Source organism: Lemur catta, chromosome 22 (genome assembly GCF_020740605.2).
Source record: "Lemur catta isolate mLemCat1 chromosome 22, mLemCat1.pri, whole genome shotgun sequence".
NCBI lineage: Eukaryota > Metazoa > Chordata > Mammalia > Primates > Lemuridae > Lemur > Lemur catta.
This window is the reverse complement of record NC_059149.1, coordinates 25,005,057-25,023,505: the sequence shown is the minus strand read 5'-3', so window position 1 is coordinate 25,023,505 and position 18,449 is coordinate 25,005,057. Positions and strand designations below refer to the sequence as shown.

General features: G+C 47.5%; 1 protein-coding gene across 4 annotated transcripts in view; it reads left to right on the top strand.

Annotated features, from left to right (window-relative positions):
• Window positions 1-13,141, top strand: part of ADRA1A (adrenoceptor alpha 1A) — a 63,002-nt gene extending 49,861 nt beyond the window's left edge. The window contains exons 3-4 of one of the 4 annotated variants that reach the window (XM_045535807.1): window positions 6,060-6,298; window positions 11,188-13,141. In XM_045535807.1, the coding sequence (XP_045391763.1) occupies window positions 6,060-6,298; window positions 11,188-11,196 (248 nt within the window). In that variant the 3' untranslated portion in view covers window positions 11,197-13,141. Of the gene's footprint in view, window positions 1-6,059; window positions 7,928-11,187 lie in introns of those variants that run through there. The other 3 variants (XM_045535806.1, XM_045535805.1, XM_045535804.1) reach the window with 3 other exon arrangements.
• The last annotated feature ends 5,308 nt before the right edge of the window (window positions 13,142-18,449 follow it).

Genomic DNA, 18,449 nt, shown 5'->3' with positions numbered 1-18,449 from the left:
GCTCAGCACAAAGGCATCTGTGGACTCCAGGATGATTCGAGACTTGGATCTGCTCTTGCGCTTTGGTTCCTACAGCTTTTCTCTGCGGTTGAGTTTGATGGGGCAGAGTTTGCTTCCTGGCAAGAAGGCATCAACTGGTCTGGCCTGAGTGCTGCTTGGCACTGGCGCTCCTTGGCCTTGGGAACTGGCCACCTATTTGTGTGACAGGTCGTTTCTGTCCTCTGTTCATTGGACGTGTACCAGTCACACCGGGGAGACCACTGGCTGGACGAGGAGAGACACGCGAGGTCTCGTAACATTAGCTGCTCCTTTGGATTTTGCTTAAAAAAAAAAACACTGGAGTCATTTAAACTCTAATTCTCAGATGTGATATGCTGCTGCTGCCGACAAGCCTCTCTGGACCGTACGTTCCAACTTTTTAAATAATGTCACTATTGAGGATGGTGCTCTCCTCTTCCCTCTACCTCCTCATCTCTGTAAAACCTGTTGTCATCCAGTGACAGCTGGACATATTAGCACTTCCGTGCCACTGTGGGGCTGTGAAATGGCCACAAAAATCAGGAGCCAGAATGGCTGAAGCGGAGCCAAGCCTGGTTCTGGTCCCGGCTTGGCTGCAGAAGAGCTGTGTGATCTGGGGACTCCCTCCCCTGCTCAGCCTCGCTGTCTTCACCTGTAAAGGACAGGTTGACAGCGCTGATCTCTGACTTCCTGCCAGTCTTCTCCCTCTAGCGTTGCTTGACTCCCACTAATTAGGGGGTACCATAACCCTATGTCTCTCAAAGTTGTCATTAAGATGTCAGGTTTTCCGGTAGACAAACATCAGGCACAGAGGCTGTGAGGCTGGAATCGAGAAGACTGATTCATGGCTTCCAGCTCCCAGACCCAGTCACCCCGATCCAGAAAGAAACAGTCGAACCACAGAGGAACCTCTACCTACCAGTGCTGGGTTGGAGTTCAAGAACTCCATTCCTATTTTCACCAAGTTTTGGAGTACGTAGCACTGGTGTAGCAAACTCATGTAGGAGACCAACATGGGCAGAAAAAGGACATTCTCTTGTACTGGGGCCACTGAGGGCAAACTTTACTGTAACTTCATAGCTAAAATGTGACTCTCGTGGCCAAGCCTTCACTGGGACAACTCCCAGTGTCCACCCATAAGCCCACAAGATCAGCCCCAAATCAAAAATGAAGTCAGATGTTCCCAATGCATAGGACATCAAGTGACAAGACATAGAGGCATCATTTGAAATCATTAGTTTCAATTTCTTCTTGGAATCCAGAGGCTTCCATGGTGGAGGTAAGGATGCTGAATCTCTAAGGGTGAGGATGGTGGTGTTTGGCCCTGAACACCTGCTCTACCCATCTTGGCCTGACCCATTTAAGTTGGTCAGGGTGTTTGGAGGGTCAGCAAAGAGTCAGAAATTCTGCAGCAGACCAGATGATGCAAGGAAACTCAGCGAAGGGAAGAAAGAGTCCCTAGGGTCTGGGCATTTTCCAAAGCCCAAGAATTAATCCAGACAAAATTCACATGCAAAAGATGAACCAACCTGCAGGATGAGGTGTTCAGGGAATTAGGTTTGGAGCTGTTGGCTTCTCTCAAGCAAAGCAAAGCTACAGCAACCCAAGGCATAGGAGTCCCTCTTCCCCTATGGGTGATCCAGGAGTCTGGCTCTTCCTGGGAAGCATGACAAGGAAAACTAGCCTGTTAGATGCCAAATGACGCAGCAAGGGAGAAATGATAGTAAAATACCATCACAGAGAAAACCAGAAGATTGAACAGAAACAGCAAAAAAGGGAGACAACAGAAGGAAGGCGGGGTCAGGGAGAGAATGCGGGGCCACAGCTATCAGAGAAGAAAACCAAACCTCAGAGTGAGGTGGAACCATGGGAGGACAAGGAGATGCAGTCATTCATTCATTCCGTCGGCAAGGAGGTCAACCATTCATTCAACAAAAACTGAGTGGTGAATGCACTCAAGACTCCAGCCTAGTGACAACTGACTGACCTTGCCCTGGTGCTCCACTGCGATGGGAGGAGGCCTGGGAAGAGCACTCAGCAGCTGTCTTCCCACCCTCAAAAGCATCGTCAGTCACCAACAGGAAAGGGATCTGAGAAGAAGTGGAAGTTGGGGAGAAAACTAGTGAGGAGCTCAGAGAAGAAGGTGCCTGAGTGGGAAGGTTTGGCAGAGAAGGATGACTGGGACCAGGCAGCTCTTTCCTGAGCCTGATTCCAGCTCAGTCTCCCCTTCCTAGGAGAAGAAATATGGAGGGAAGGAAGAGATCTCAAGATGTGAATAATGTAAATAAGGAGGGACAAACAGCCCTTCTCTATCTTTTCTCGTGCTTTGGAACATTCCTGATGGAAGTACAGCTATAAGTCCCTCTCCTAACCCTGGCCAGCCAGCAGCTGCTCAAAGAAAATTACATGACTCCCCGACCCAGTCAGGAAGAACACCCCAAGCAGGAGAAATGGAGCCTGTGACCTGCCCCCATGGTGGGACTGTCAGATTTGGAATGGACAAATCTGTGCTAGGCTTAGACACATCTGGGTACTGTCACACACTTAATGGGATAAACCACATGTTGTCATTTATGGGAAGTTCTCTGGCCCAGAAGCATCTCCCACTCACTGCCTGAAAAGCCAACATCTAGAGATTTGCTTGGATTAACAAGAAAATATCCCTAGAGGATTAAGGCTGGATACTATCTGACAGTCAGATCTTAATATAAATAAGTTTTAAACCAACTCTCATTCTCTCCCAGTACCTGAGCCACAGGGAAGAGATGGGTGCTTTGGGGTGGGACAGATAGAGGGAGAGGGGCCAGCATTTCCCTCCGAAAACATGATTGCAGCAGGAGAGAGAGCCCGAGATCTTGGCTCTGGGTCAGCCAGGCTTGGAATTAATGGGGCCCGAGCAAGGGAAGGAGGAGGTGACTAAAAGGAAATGTTGAGACTTATGAGAGCTAAACTGGGCTCTGCGAGCAGAATGAATGTCCTTGAAGGAATTGTGGGAAATTCCAAGGCTCTCAGATGATGCTCTGAGCAGTCACATCCAGACTTCACTACAGAAACCACCAGCCAAGGTACCCTGGTCCACACCAAGCAGGGATTTTTTTTTCCTTTTTTTTTTAAAATTGAAATTAGTCAAATAAGGAAAACACACTCACCTCCCTAGCCGACTTACAGAGTGGTGACATTCCCAGACGAGGTGGTTTTGGTGTGTTCAGCTCATACATCCTTGCAGTCGTTAAGCCAGACCCAGGCAGGCCTTTGTGAAATGGGCTCCCTTAATCACATCACTGTCACTGTTAGGAAGAAATATTGCACAATATATGGGCATCATAATGTGAGATGAAATTTTTGGGGGGGAAAGTAACCACATTTGCAAAAAAATCACTAGTCACGTTAGCATTCACCATTTTCTCCACCTCTCAGATGAGGTTCAAAAAAAGCCTCTTTCCTACTCAGCTGCCCCCAACTGCACACTTCATCACTCCCCACATGCTACCCTCTCTCCCAAGAGACGCATTATTCCAATACATTTGGAGATTCCTGTAAAGGAACACAGGCCCTGAAATCAGACTGCCCAGTTTCAAAGCTCGGCTCTGCCAGTAACTATCTGAGTGACCTTGGTTGAGTTATTCACCCTGATTAAGTGCAGTTTCTTCATTTGTAAAATGGGGGTATGGACAGGAATCGTATAACTTCTTCATGTTACTAACAATGATCAAATTGCATGTAAAGTGTCTAGCAACGTGCCTGGCTCACGCCCGGCATGCAAAGTCTGTAAACTTTATTATAATTATAGGACAATGTTAAAAGCTTTAAAGCTAAAGAATAAAGCTTTCTCACTTAATGTGTTTTTCCATCATATGTGTGTGTGTGTGTGTGTGTGTGTGTGTGTGTGTGTGTGTGTGTTTTCTTTGAGCCACAGGGAACTTAACAGGGCGTGTGTTTCAGAGCTAATGGGCACTCCCATCAACCACCAGACTATTTCGTCTTTTTTGGGTTTTGTGGTATTTGAGTTTACTCTTTGTTCATGTTTATGAGATTGTCTACTAAATTTTGGAGCACTGTTTGCCAGTGGATTTTAAGAGCACCAGCAGTTTGTCATGTCTCTGATAGGTCCATAGAGCAGAGAGGAAGGAAAGACATAAAATCAACATCATAGACTAAGACCAAAGAGAAAAGTTGTGCAAGGCCATTAGAAATTACCCATGCAAGGTCGGGCTTGGCAGTTCACACCTGGAATCCCAGCACTTTGGGAGGCCGAGGCAGGAGGATCACTTGAGGCCAGGAGTTCAAGACCAGCCTGAGCAAGAGTGAGACCCCATCTCTACAAAAAAATAGCAAAATTAGCTGGGCATGATGGCATACACCTGTAGTCCCAGCTACTCGGGAGGCTGAGGCAAGAGGATTGCTTGAGCCCAAAAGTTTGAGGTTGCTGTGAGCTATGATGCCACTGCACTCTAGCTTGGGCGACAGAGTATCTGTCTGAAAAAAAAAAAAAAAAACAGAAAGAAAGAAATTATCCATTCAATCTGCTCCTTTTTTAGAAAAGAAAACTGAGGCCCTACGGGATAATAGGACTTACCCAAAGCCACTTCACTAAGTATACACAGAGCTGTGACTACAAACCAGCGGGAGAAGGATTAGGTGGGAGGGGGCAGAGGGGATAGGTACAGTCACACCTACCGGGTGCAGAGTGCACTGTATGGAGGATGGGCACGCTGTAGCTCTGGCTCATGTGGGCAAAGACAACATATGTAACCTAAACATTTATACCCTTGTAATATTCTGAAATTTAAAAAAAAGAATCAGTAAAAACATACACACACAAAAAGAAGGATTAGGAGTTTGGGAGTGAAGAAAGAAAAGAAAAGCGGTGAAAGAAAAGTCAAGATGTTATCTTGCAATCTCTCTGAAAGACGTGAAGGAGGACATTCGGGGTTTCACAATTCCTAAACGAACTCTACTGAAAACTGCTGGAAGTCTGAGGATCAAGGAATAAAGAACACAGACTGGGGGTTCCACATCCCTTTATCCATCCCTCTGTCCGGACTATCGCCATCAAGTGGGTGATAGCCTCTTTAATAAGCATTTTTGTTTTAATTTGGGAATTGAGTAACTGGATAAGATCATCCCTAAGATTGTGCCCACTTCAAGGCTCACGGTTTTGTCCTGCTGGCGAGAGCTCTGTGTAGTCACTGCACAGGGGCCCGATTCCCGCTGTGTGAGACCAAGGGGTAGGGTTTGCGGAGGTAAAAAGGACAGGCGAGGGCATTGAAGACACAGTGGCCCAACTTGAGAGGACAAAAAAATAACCGGTGACTTGGAGAAAATTTGCAGTTGGTCTGACTGGAGTAAAAGAATAGTAACCAAGAATGTTAGCAAGCTGGTTAGGCCCGGAGGACCCTGAACATTAAGTGACTGGCAAACATTTGGGAGCCACGGGGGACATTTGAGAGGGGAAGCATACCGTGAAGTCAAAAGGCATCACCTAGGACAAATGGTTGGGAACCACTGGCCAAAAGTTGCCAAAGCCAATATTTTGCAAACTTGGGATTCTCATCAAAACACCCAACTCCAATATTCAGGAGGGAAGGAATTCATAACCATTTAGGCTGTGTCTATATAACACTGCATCAGAGAATAAAGGGTATATTCAGATAACGGAATATGAATGTAGATTATTTAAATGGACTCCAATTTATCTTTAAATTCAGGCAAAACAGTTTGCATAGGTAGACTCAGTCTAAATTCGTGTTTTCATGTTTGAACACCTCACAGCAGCCATCAGGTGATATTCTCCAGCCCTGAGAGCTGATGCAGCCCATAATTGATGGCAGTCACATGTACCAAGTAAGAATGGTCTTTGAGGACATTACAAAGCGGTTACATTCACAAGAGCTAGTCCGTCAATCACACACAACTCAAATGCGTTCGGGATCATTTGAAACCTTTTAAAGATATAAAAAGATGTTTGTTTGGTTGTTTTCCTAGACAATTGGCCTGTTGGCTTACAAATAATATGTCTGAATCTATGTGTTTTCTTACAGGGTCTTTCTTCCCCGATTTCAAGCCCCCGGAAACGGTTTTTAAAATAGTATTTTGGCTCGGATACCTTAACAGCTGCATCAATCCCATCATATACCCGTGCTCCAGTCAAGAGTTCAAAAAGGCCTTTCAGAACGTGCTGAGAATCCAGTGTCTCCGCAGAAAGCAGTCTTCGAAATACGCCCTGGGCTACACGCTGCATCCGCCCAGCCACGCCGTGGAGAGGCAGCACAAGGACATGGTGCGCATCCCCGTGGGCTCAGGAGAGACATTCTATAAGATCTCCAAGACCGACGGGGTCTGTGAATGGAAATTTTTCTCTTCCATGCCCCGGGGATCTGCCAGGATTACGGTACCCAAAGACCAATCAGCCTGCACCACAGCCCGGGTGAGGAGCAAAACCTTCCTGCAGGTCTGCTGCTGTGTGGGGCCCTCCGCCCCCAGCCTTGGAGAGAACCATCAAGCTCCAACCATTAAGGTCCACACCATCTCTCTCAGTGAAAACGGGGAGGAGGTCTAGGACAGGGAAGGTGCTCAGGCAGGGGTGGATCTTGGGGACCCACCACACTTCCTCCTCGGAAGGCCAGCTCACTCTTCCTGGAGGACGAGATGGGACCATCAGACAGGGGGGACCTTCTGGGGACGGGGCGGGGGAGGAGACCCGATGCATCTGTCAGCAGGGAGGGTGCCGGGACAAGGGAGGATGTTTCACAACCGCCCGGTTCCGAACGATCCTGGACAGTGTCCCCCGCAGCTAATGCCCTGGCGGTCATCCTCTCAGCCCGCTTTGATGAAAACCACCATGGGAAACAGAATGTCATGCACAATCCAAAAGACGATAAATATAGGATTATGATTTCGTCATGAATATTTTGAGCTCCCACTCTAAGTTTGGAGCTATTGCTTGGTGGAAGTGAGTGGATTTTATTTTCAGGCTAAACGTACCAACAGCCACATTTGACATTTATGGGGAGAGGGCCCAGAGAGGAAGAGCTTTAAGACGGTGGCCAAGATCCAGGCACGGTTATTTTTAGAGCAAGTTTTTAAAACTCCACCACTTCTGATGCATCCAGTTTCTCAGCTTGGGTGAAAGGGGACAGTGAGAGTTACCTTTTGCTGCGCTTGGATTGGATCCTGCTCCTTATCTTCTAAAGATGAGAGCGAGAGGCTCTGATTATGTCTCAGAGTGTAGTGGAGGCGCATTCTCTGCCCTCGGGTCTGGAGAGTTGCTCAACCAGTGGAGAGCGTGGCTTTTCCCAAGAGAAGACAGTAGACGTGAGGGTCATTTTTTCTTTCAATTTAACTACTGGGGACAAAAATCTATTAAACAGCTCCAAGATCAAATGAAGGAAGGCTTCTTCTGTACCATATTTAAAAATCAAGAGGTTGGGGTGGGGTGGGTGTTAACTTCATGCTAAGACAGAGGCTGCCAACCTACCCTAGAGTCTTTTTGACAAGGCCGAGAAAGGCTTTTCTTGGCAAATCACTTACCTTTTCCAGAACTCTGTTATGAAAATCCAGCACTTATAAATATTTTGAAAGACAAAATATTGACTTCCATTTCTTCTTACCCGCTTCACTGTTGCCTAATGAATGAGCTTCACCTGTGGCATGTTGAAATGAGCCTTATGGTCCAAGTATATCCCCCTGAACTTTGAAAAATACTAATGCTTAGCTTCGGATAGATACTGACAGATCACCAAAGTACTGTATAAAGCAGGAGTTTGCAAACATCCTTTGACAGAAACCCATTTATTCTGGAAAAAGATCCAGTGGTCCACTCAACTTCGTCTATTCCCACTTTCCACAGAGACTTGGGGAACATGCTGGTTTTCCTTTATGTATACCAAGTTTTGGTAAATCTTAATAACTCAGTACAAGTTGAGTATCTCTTATCCAAAATGCCTGGGACCAGAAGTGTTTTGGATTTTGAAATATTTGCATATATATAATGAGATATCTTGGGGATGGGACTCCAGCCTAAACATGAAATTTATTTATGTTTCTTATACACATAGCCTGAAGGTAATTTTATATAATATTTTTAATAGTTTTATGCATGAAACAAAGTTCTGACTGTGACCTGTCACATGAGGTCATGTGTGAAAATTTTCCACTTGTGGTATCACATGGGTGCTCAAACAATTTCAGATTTTGGAGCATTTCAGATTTTAGATTTTCGGATTAGGGATGCTCAACCTGTATGTTACTAATAATGAAGATGGTAACTCTATGTAAAATTTAAAATATGCCTGTCATCCCACAGTAAGAATTTAAAATAGGATTTATGCTTTGGGAATAATTCTCCATAGGAATCACTGGCCTAAAACTACTGACCATTTCCACGGCCTCTTTCCCATATTTGGATCATTTCCTCTAAGAATTTCCAAGCAGGTTGTAGCTATTATGTAACCTTCAGAGCAAGGGTAGTGGCCTCAACATCTTTCTCTTCTTCGCTTGCAGAAAAATGATAATTTCCTTAAATCCTTGTAAAAGGCAAGTCTCTTTTCACATTGCAGCGGCGAGTATGTTTGCAGGTGGAATTGGGTTTTGTTATTGGTTGTGTGTGGCCCTAGAATATGACTGCTTTCTCAGTCTCCTTGTGTGTCTTCTTATTGGCTGGACAGATACACAGCCGTGTGTTCGGAACTTGGATTCTGGCTCTGAGATGTCGGCTGGATTTTTAGACTCTTCTGGTCTCTTTGCATGTCCTGTGACACCAGATGTGGGTGTCCTTTCGTAGAGGCAGGCATCTAGGAATAACTTGAATATGCAAAGCTCACTTCTCTTCTGCCTTGCTGGGAAAACTAAGTTTGAGAAGAGCTTCTTCTAGGATCTGAATAAGAAAACCACTCTTTGCCCCAGCGTCCTGTGAAAAGAATGGTAACGATTTTTTCTCCGGCAAAATATGCTCCCGTGTTCAAAATGATCTTTAAACACCTTTACAGACCAATTTAAATTTTAGATCTGGGAAAGTTTGGGAGCACTGGAAATCTGGCCTTAATGCCACATCTAATCAAAATAAACAACTGAAAAATCTTTTGCTCATCACATAAAAACCATGACAATTGTCTCTGTGTAAAACTATCCATAAATAATTGTCCACTGCACTCCTCAGCCCCCTCTCTCCCGGGAGGCAAACTTTTAACATTTTTGTCCTTTCCCATAGCATGATATTGGGTATAAACATGACGGTTTTGCAAGAAATTGATAACTCGTCACCCAAAACTTGGTCAAAGTGGGATAAACAATGTGAGAGCTGAGTTACTTTTTACTCAGCCACAAAAATCTCTGTACCTTGAAGCATGCCAAAAACCATCTAAAACTGTTTCAGTTAAGCAAATGATTGTCATATTTATACTCACATGTTTACTGCTTCTATTTGGAGTTTGAGGAATTTACCCAGAGAAACAGTGGTTAAAATGCCTTCTCTAATATGTTATAAAAAGCTTTTGCTTTGGGATTGTCTAAACATCATAAAAATCAACACGACACTATGGGACAGGCAAAATTTGAGTTTATTCTGCAATTCAGATTGCAGGCATTGAGAGAGAGACCTTGAATCTCATTATTTGAAGGTTTCCCCAGATTGTTGGAAGGATTTCAGGACAGCATTTTTCTTGTCACAGGTTTCTTCCCTTTCCCTCCCCGCATGTGTCACCTGAGATTGCTCCTGCTTGTAATCATTTAGTGTGTCCAACACTCCCCACAACAGTCAGGCTTTGAGCTCTCCCACCACCTACTTAGATAACCCCATCCATTGCAGACAGTAGTATCTGGGTAAATAAATACCCTCTTACGGTTTTTCGGTTAAGTCCTACTGTGTGCCGGGCATCTGCAGGGCATTTTGCACCCATTGTCTCTAAATCTTGTAGCAACTCTGCTCCTCCTATTTTAGAGATCAAAATCTGATAGTTGAGAGAGGTTAAGGACTTGCCCAAGGCCAAGGAGGATTCTAAGCTGAGTCTCCCTAACTCTAAGCCTGTGCGTTTTCCATAGGCCCCCTGCTTCGTAAAGAGTGGGGGTAAAAGTCCTCCGGTTTGGACTGGTTATGCTGAGGGTACCAAACCATACCCAAACTTTTTAAATGTTTCATTCCCTTGGGATTTGCCTCCAAATTAAACTTGGAAAATACGCTGTCATATCCCTGATCCAGCCAAACTCAAGAGCAGGTCGCCCGTGGAAGGGTTTGGTGTCCACAATTCTAACTATCACATTGCACCACTTCTTTAGGGTATAATAGCCTGGAATGTTATTAAGGCCTTGCAAAGAAGGACAAATTATGCTATATTGGGAGAAGATGGGCATATGAGGGAATGCACAAGAGGCCACGTTGGCCAAGAACAGCAAAAAGCAATTGCGGATAGGAAATACATTGGGTGGTGTATTGAAGATGTTGATTACCAACCGCAGTTAACACGGACACTTTTAGGAAGTACCTCCCTTTTAAAAATGAGAACAAATACAGCATCACTCAATTTCACTCACGTGGATTCCAACTATTTTTTTTTTAGTTGGAGAGAGGGGAATGGATTATAGGTATTTTAGCAGGAATTGCAGAGAGTGTCAAGCATGTGGATTTTATGGATGTGACTGTGGAGAAAGTGTTCAGAATGCTCATCTGCGGGTAGCTCGAGACCTAGGCAGTCTCTGACAATGCGATGTTGGTTGGAAGCTGGGGCAGCTGTTCCTGATTCCCTTTTGCAAGCGAAAGCTGCATGTCCGAGTGTCTCGGCCTCCCCACCCCCTCAAAGCAAACCAGCACGCAGACCCTCTGGCCAGGGAGGTTTCATGGTTATGGGCTGGGAGTGAGAACCTTTTAGGAACTATGTGCTTGGGCAGGTAATCGTGCACTCGTTAATCACAGCTACTTAATCACAGCTTGGTAAGCATTCTCAGTCGCTGCTGGGGCTGGTTCTGCTCAAGTCCTCTTGCCAAAAAAGATGCCGCCTCTGTATATGGATATTTGTTGCCTGGCTAATTAAGGAAAGAGCTCTGCCCATCAACAAAGGCAGATGGAAGGTTAACACCCCAAGAAAAAGCAGGGTGACTAAAACGAAGGCAGAGGCTGCGCATGTAGAGACATCAGAGGTGTGCTCGCTTGACTCTGATCTCTTTTTACACTGCCAGGACTTGTAACCATGAAACCACCTGCACGCAGCTCCGGTCAAGCCCGGCTGGAACACTGTTGGTACCTGCTCCGTGTCCACAGACTGAGCTGAGAGCAGGGCTGAGCCAGGCTGCCGTGGGGTCCACCGTCTTCAGAAAGCAATGGCAGCTGTGGCTTCCTGGCCCTCCCTCCAGAGTCCCTGCGAGAGGAGTGAGTGGAGATGCCCGTTGTGGGGCTGGGCCAACAAAAGCAAGCTAGGATCTCAGCGGAGGACGTCGGCCCGTTGCCAGGGCTCCCAGCAGCGGTAGCTCATTCACACTCCCCAGACCCCAATGGCACGGAGCTGGGGCTGAGAATGGGCATCTCCTCTACGCAGGAAAATGTCATTTCTGCTTTGCTGCTGCAGCATGGATGGCTGGTTCTCCCACCTAAAAGGAAGGTTGTAGGGTTTGGGGGCGTGGGGAGGTGTCCAGGAGGGGGAAGACTTACCATAGACATCGCTCAAAGCAGGATGGCTTAGCAATGCCTCGCTGCAACTGAGAAGCAAGGAACTGCCCCAGAGCTGGTCGCTGACTCGTTTCAAAAGACAGAATAATTGTCTTTGATTTTCCTGTGACTCAGGAGTTGTTACTTTATTTTTTTCTCCCTATCATATTCAGTGTAGCCACGTTATAAGCTGGGAATGATTATTGCTAAACTAAGAAAAACACAGACTTAATTAAGTAGGAAATCTAAGAGCAAATTTATACTGTTTTGGGAGAAAAAGGTAATGAAGGCATTGGCCTATGCAAAAGCCTGAAGACAGCAGGTGCATTCAACTGTGGCAGAGAGGAAGCTAAGGCAGAAAATCCCAAGTTGAGTTGAATAATATTTCCACCCTTTTGTGTAGCACTTTATACTTGTCACACAACTTCACCTATGTCATGTCATTCCTGTGCCGTAAAAGGAGAAGGAAGAGATTTCCGTGGGGTGTTAAGAATTTCTTTGAATATCTGGCCTCCAAGCCCTTTTTCCGTGACACCCCAGTGTCCCCAAGGTCCACTGCATCTCTCAACACTTGCCTCTCCTGTCTCTCTCGTTCATCTCCAACCCATAATTCCAGCTCCGTCTGCACCTTGGCCCCTGCTGGATCTGCCAGAGGCTGAGCAGCACAGGCCTGCTCTAGGGGCCACGTGCATGTTTGTCTGTGCTCCTGTCACCGGCCGCAAGACAAGCATGTGCAATTCTGGTCTTTCTCCCTAGATAGGCAACAGCAGAGCCAGGGACACGGGCCGGGCAGGCGGCTCTGGGTTTGCTCCACAGGGTGACATGTAAGGCACAGCCAGCAGTGACCATCACCTTAGTGTCCTCAGGAACACAGAGGGACCAAAGGGAGTTTTGGGAACAGTCCTTTTCCTGGTCATTGACACTGAAGAAGGTCACCAACAGCAAGTGACCTCTCCTGAGCCCGGCACTGCACTTGGCACAAAAAATACAGAAAGGCACAGACAGTCCCCAGCTTACGAGCTGAATGGATTCCAAGTTCATCTGTTACAAAGTCAAGAATGCATTTTTCCAAGGCATTGTCATGAGTGGGGGAGGGGAAGGATGTGCCCAGAGGAACCAAAAAATAAAAATCTATTTCATGTCCATGAGGCGTTTGCAAACCTTTTCTCTATGTGGCCAGACAGTAAATATTTTAGACATTGTGAGCTAGATGATCTCTGCCACATGTTCTTCTTCTTCTTCTTCTTCTTTTTTTTTTTAACTTTTTTTGGGGGAGGAAAGCAACCCTCTAAAAATGTAGAAATCATTTTTAGCTTCCCCCCTCCAAAAAAGAAGAAGAAAACAGGCTGTGGGCCCTATTTACCCACGGGCCATCCCACCTGACAGTATAGTGCAGATGATGCTGAGCGATGGTTTCTGGCGTTCAACACACAAGCATCTTTTTTTTTTAACATGCCATTGACACATCTCCACTTGGCTAAATCAATGTTCCCAACCTGCATGAGTTGTCAGATAAAGTGGCAAGTTTCTATTCAGGGGTGGGGCCTGCTCCACGCGTCACTGTGGCTTCCTGAGCAGGTGTCAGGGTAAGCGGGGAGCCCACTGCCACAGCACGGGTGTCTCCTGTAGGACAGGCCGGGCAGCGAGACCCACCCCGCTCCAGGCCACGGGGCTTCTCAGCCCTTTGCCGCATTGTCAAAATCCCAGCACAGTCTGGGCGCCTCTGCGGGTAGCAACAACTGATAGACGCCACCTGACCAAAGCCAGCCTACGATTCCTGCCAGACCCTTAGAACTTGCTGAAGGGGAGGTCCCCAGATACCCCCAAAGACTTTCAGGGCCACACTGGCTCCTGGGGAAGGTGTCTTGACCATGGCGCCCCACACCAGGGCATTTGAGGGCCTGCCTGCAGCCCAGGAAGAGCCAGGGGTGCAGTAAGGGTGCCAGAGGGGACGGGCACCTTCCAAAAGACAGACGAGTTGGGTTTCCTCTCCTCCTCTTCTTCCTCCTCCTCTGTTTCTTCCTTCTCTTCCTATTTTTTTCTTTAAGTCTGAAATTGCCTAACTAGAATAGAAATGGTGTTACTGTGGGGAAATGTATTTCTCCAAAGCCACGTGTCCCGGAGCTGGAGCTTTGTTGGAAGGTCTTCCTCCCCTTCCTCCCTCCAGTCCTGTTGAGAGGTGAGACCCCACGGCAGGCCGTGGAATGGCGGTGGGTGCAGAACTGATACGCAGGGACCCGGACATGTTGAGGCCATTTAGCAATAACACCACCACCAGCTTGGGCACCAGAAGGAAGCCTTGGGTTGACACCGTGCCGCAGCTTCCCTTCCCTCCCCGCTTCCCCAGGGCCCTGTTTGACCTTGGTCCTTTGTCATTTCACCTTTCACATTTCCTTTCCTGATCCTGTCTCCCCTCCTTGCTAAACTTACAAGCACTGAAGGATATTGAGGTCAGGGCCCTTGCTCCGGAGGGCGCCATTTCCCATGGACACCCTGTTTTCCTTGCACAGCTCTGGGTGACAAGATGGGGATGCCCTCAGCGGCTCTGCTGCCTTCCCATGTCAGCCTGGCTCGGTGAGCTCTGGCCCCTGCAGCCTTCGGAGAGCCCAGGGCAGGAGATGGGGCCAGCAGGCTGACGACATTCTCCAGGTCCCCATGAACTTTTACCCTCTGCTTGCCTTGCTGCCTTTCTGTTCTTATACTCTTGGTTCCAAATGAAGGGAACAAACACAATGTGCAGCCCCATTTTAGAGAAAGAGCTGGTGGTCAGAGTAGTTTCCGCAGGTGCACCTCCTGTTTTACCTGTTGCCACCTCTCTCTCTCTCTCTCTCTCTCTATGACAGCAGAAGTCTTTCCTGAGCCCTGCTAAGGCACCTCCTCTTCCTCTTCATCTTTGGTCTCTTGCCTTTGTGGCTTCTTTTTTGTTGACTGTCCCTTTTAAGTGCCTGAGGGCCTTCAAAGCCTTGATTAATCCCATAACGTAAACCTGGCTGCCTGTTAGCATTGAGCAATGGTTAATCCACCAGGAGGTAAACGCCAGGCAAAACTGCCAACCCCGGAGAGGGTGTTCTTTCTTCCCTGGTGCTCTGCCCTTTGTCCGCATCCCCAGCAGCATGTCTGCTTCCAGAACTTGTTCACCGAGCCACCTATGGACTCACCCTATCCTTGCTCGAGGAACCTTTCTGCTCCGAGCAAAGGGTCTTCGCGCAGCCAGCGTGTTCCTGCTTTGGCCCCCGCAGCTCCATGCACCTGCAGTTCCCAGCAAGTTTCCTGGACCAGTCATAGCAAAGTGTCACAGGCTGAGTGGCTCCAACAACAGAAATGTATTGTCTCGTATTCTGGAGGCTGGAAGTCCGAGGTCAAAGTTTTGGTGGTTGGATCTGCTAAGGCCTCTCTCCCAGGCTTGTAGACAGTTGTCTTCTCCCTGGGTCATCCCATGGCCTTTCTCTGTCCCAATTTCCTCTCCTTACAAGGACACCAAGCTTAGGGCTCACCCTCATGACCTCACTTAACTTGAATCACCTCTTTACAGGTCCCCTCTCCAAATACAGTCACACTCTGAGGTACCAGGGGTCAGGGCTGCAATGTAGGAATTTGTGGGGGACTCATTTCAGCCCGTAGGAGCCCCCTCCTCACTCTGTCCAGAATTCTTTCCCCAGATCAGAACTTCACGTTCAGCCCTTCCACATCCCCGCGGTCCCCCTCCAAGTTTGTCGTCTATGAAATATATGTGGCAACGAAGGCCGGGCGCGGTGGCTCACGCCTGTAATCCTAGCTCTGGGAGGCTGAGGCGGGTGGATCGCTCGAGGTCAGGAGTTCGAGACCAGCCTGAGCAAGAGTGAGACCCCGTCTCTACTAAAAATAGAAAGAAATTATCTGGCCAACTAAAAAATATATATACAAAAAAAATTAGCCGGGCATGGTGGCTCATGCCTGTAGTCCCAGCTACTAGGGAGGCTGAGGCAGTAGGATCGCTTAAGCCCAGGAGTCTGAGGTTGCTGTGAGCTAGGCTGATGCCACGGCACTCACTCTAGCCCGGGCAACAAAGTGACACTCTGTCTCAAAAAAAAAAAAAGAAATATATGTGGCAACGAATTCTGAACTTTATTGTGATCTTTCTGCTGTTTTTTAATATCGAAATCCGTTTAAAGTACTTGAAAGTGGACTTTGTATACACTGTACTTGGATAGTTCTGTGCTGTCGACTAGATGGACCATCTGTCATTTCAGGTGCCCCATCGCAGTGGTCCAGCCCCCAAGGCCTGTGCCCCGTCCTGAGCAGGCAAGGAGAGAGGGGGACAGAGTGGACAAGTGATGAGATCCAACCCCTAGTGATAGACAGGGCCCAAGAGACCAGGTCCACAGGGACTTGGAAACATCAGACGACCGACCCAGGAGGGCTCAGATGGACAGCCCTGGGGTTTCTGAAAAGTTACAGCGAGACCTTAGTTAGGGGTGCAGAGTGCAGCAGTGGAGAACCCCAGGCAGCAGCCATCTCGAGTCAGGTGGGCCCCTGTCACCTTAGAGACATCTGCACCCAGCAAGCAGAGCCCATCATGGCATGAGACAGACCCTAGACTCAGGAAAGTTGAGACAGAACAAGACGGGACCAAGAACCAACGGCAGAGCCCAATCCTGGAAACCCGGTCATCGAGGACCACGTGGGAGCCCTGTGGTCACCCCACGACTCACACCCAGCTATAGGTGCTTCAAGGGTATTTCAATGCTACGCTGACTCGATTTGATATGAGGGTACAGACAGCCACTCCCTGCTAAAAGGCATCTTGATTCAGACTCTGCAGACCACTTCCCACCGACCGCCCGAGCCTCCAGCGGCCACAGTGCCACAGAGCTGCTGCCCTGTCTGCACGGTCTCAGAGCACCTTGGCCTGCCCACCTTGCTCCTCTTGCAAAATTCCTTCCCGTCTCTGTGTCATCAACTCACCCGAGCCCCTTATATAGTCACTTGTATCGCCCTCCTAGTGATCCTCGGACAGCCACGGAGTGATGTTTTCTCCCCTGCCCCCTGCTGAGAAGCACAGAGCATTTATCCTCATTTGGAAGAATCGGGACTGCTCCAACTGGATAGCATCTGCTGTTGTGTTTTCTGGGCAAGAGACGATGCTGCTTTGGTTTCCTGTCCCCCTGCCCTTTCCCCTGGGGACTCTCAGATTGGAAGTTTTTCTGGTCCCACAACATCCATCACCGTGGAACACGCTTGTTGTCTGGAGTAATGTGATTCTCCAACGTCAATCTAATCTGGAAATCGACAGGGGGAAAAACATCACCCCAAAAGGCAGGGCCTACCGAAGCATTCCGTGTATGGGAGCCGAGAGCCATCCAAAAACAGATTTGAGTAATTGTAGCAGTGGCTCACTGATTTATCTTTAAAACTTGTCTTTCTGACCCCGCTCTGGTCTCCATTCCTTTTGCTAAACTCTGTCTTATCTTTCATAACGAAAAGGGCTCAGCTCACAGAAGTCTCTAGGGCTGGGAGGCCCCTGGCCCCCATTAATCAGCAGCTGAGCATCGGGGTGAGCACTGCTTGCCCCTCATGGCCACCCCCGCTCAGTCCCTGTGTCATAACAGTGGTGACAGCGGTTGTAAAGAGCAGAGGAGGTGGGGACATGGATGAATGGGCAGAAGAATGAGCTGCTTGAATCTACAAATAAGGTTGCCCAAGTTCAATCTGACCAGCAGCAGGAAAGCTATTAAAAAGCATGCCTATGAAGTATTTTCAAGAGCAAAACAAGCAAGCATTACAAATATTTGCATCGCAATTTATTGCTAGTTTTTGGCATACTTTTTTTTAAAAGAGTAAAACCGCTATTAGAGAGTAATTGAATAGAAAGTGAGGTCCCTGTCTTGCTCTCACCTCCACTCCCAGCAGCCTGCCCAACTTCCTGCTTCCTGTTCTGAACATCACACCCAACCCTGAAACCTAAACTTCAACAACCGAGCACTGACATCCTGCAACAGAAATTTCACTGCAGCATTTAAAGCCCAAATCAAAACACATGCTTTCTTCATCAGATGTGAAGGAAAACAGCTATTTTTAATCTCTGGATATAACAAGTCACAAGCAGTCCACTTTCCAGTATTAACACAGAAACTTAACCCCATATTGCAGACAAGGAAATGGTTTTGCTCCCTGTAATGCACTCACGGTGGTTCATGCGGAGTTAAAGTTTAAATAGCAAAAATTATATTTTCAGAGCATCTGCTCTGTGCCTGGCCCTTTTGCACACTTTGGTGTGGTTAAGGCATAAGATTTTGCAGTCTTGTTACAAAAGAAATATTTTTCACAGAGAACCAGTATAACATCACAGGTCTGAGAAGAAGAAAGAGGGTAAAGTCTGTAGGGAATTTGGGAAAAAGAGAAAGACTAGGAAAAGTTGAGCTCATGTGTCCCCTTCTCCTGGCATTTTCCTGTGCTCTCGGCTTGCTGAACCTGACCTTGCCAACTCCATCCCGCAGCCCATGGTAGGAGGGGACCTAGAAGGATCTTGCAAGTGGTGTTGCGGGAACAGGGTGTACTGGGAGTCACAGGCCTGGGCTTCATGGATGTCCCCATCTCTGTACCCACCTATTGGCCATAGACAAGTCACTTGACCTCTCTCGACCCATTTTCCTCACCTGTGAAATGGGGTGAGCAGATGAGATTGTGTACATGAAAATGCCTCCCAAGCTAATAAAACATGAAATCACAGTAGGCTCCCAACAAACGCTAGCGCTCTTTCCCCATCTTCCTCTCCCCTCCCACGTGCCACACCTAAACAACTCGTTGCTGTGAATCA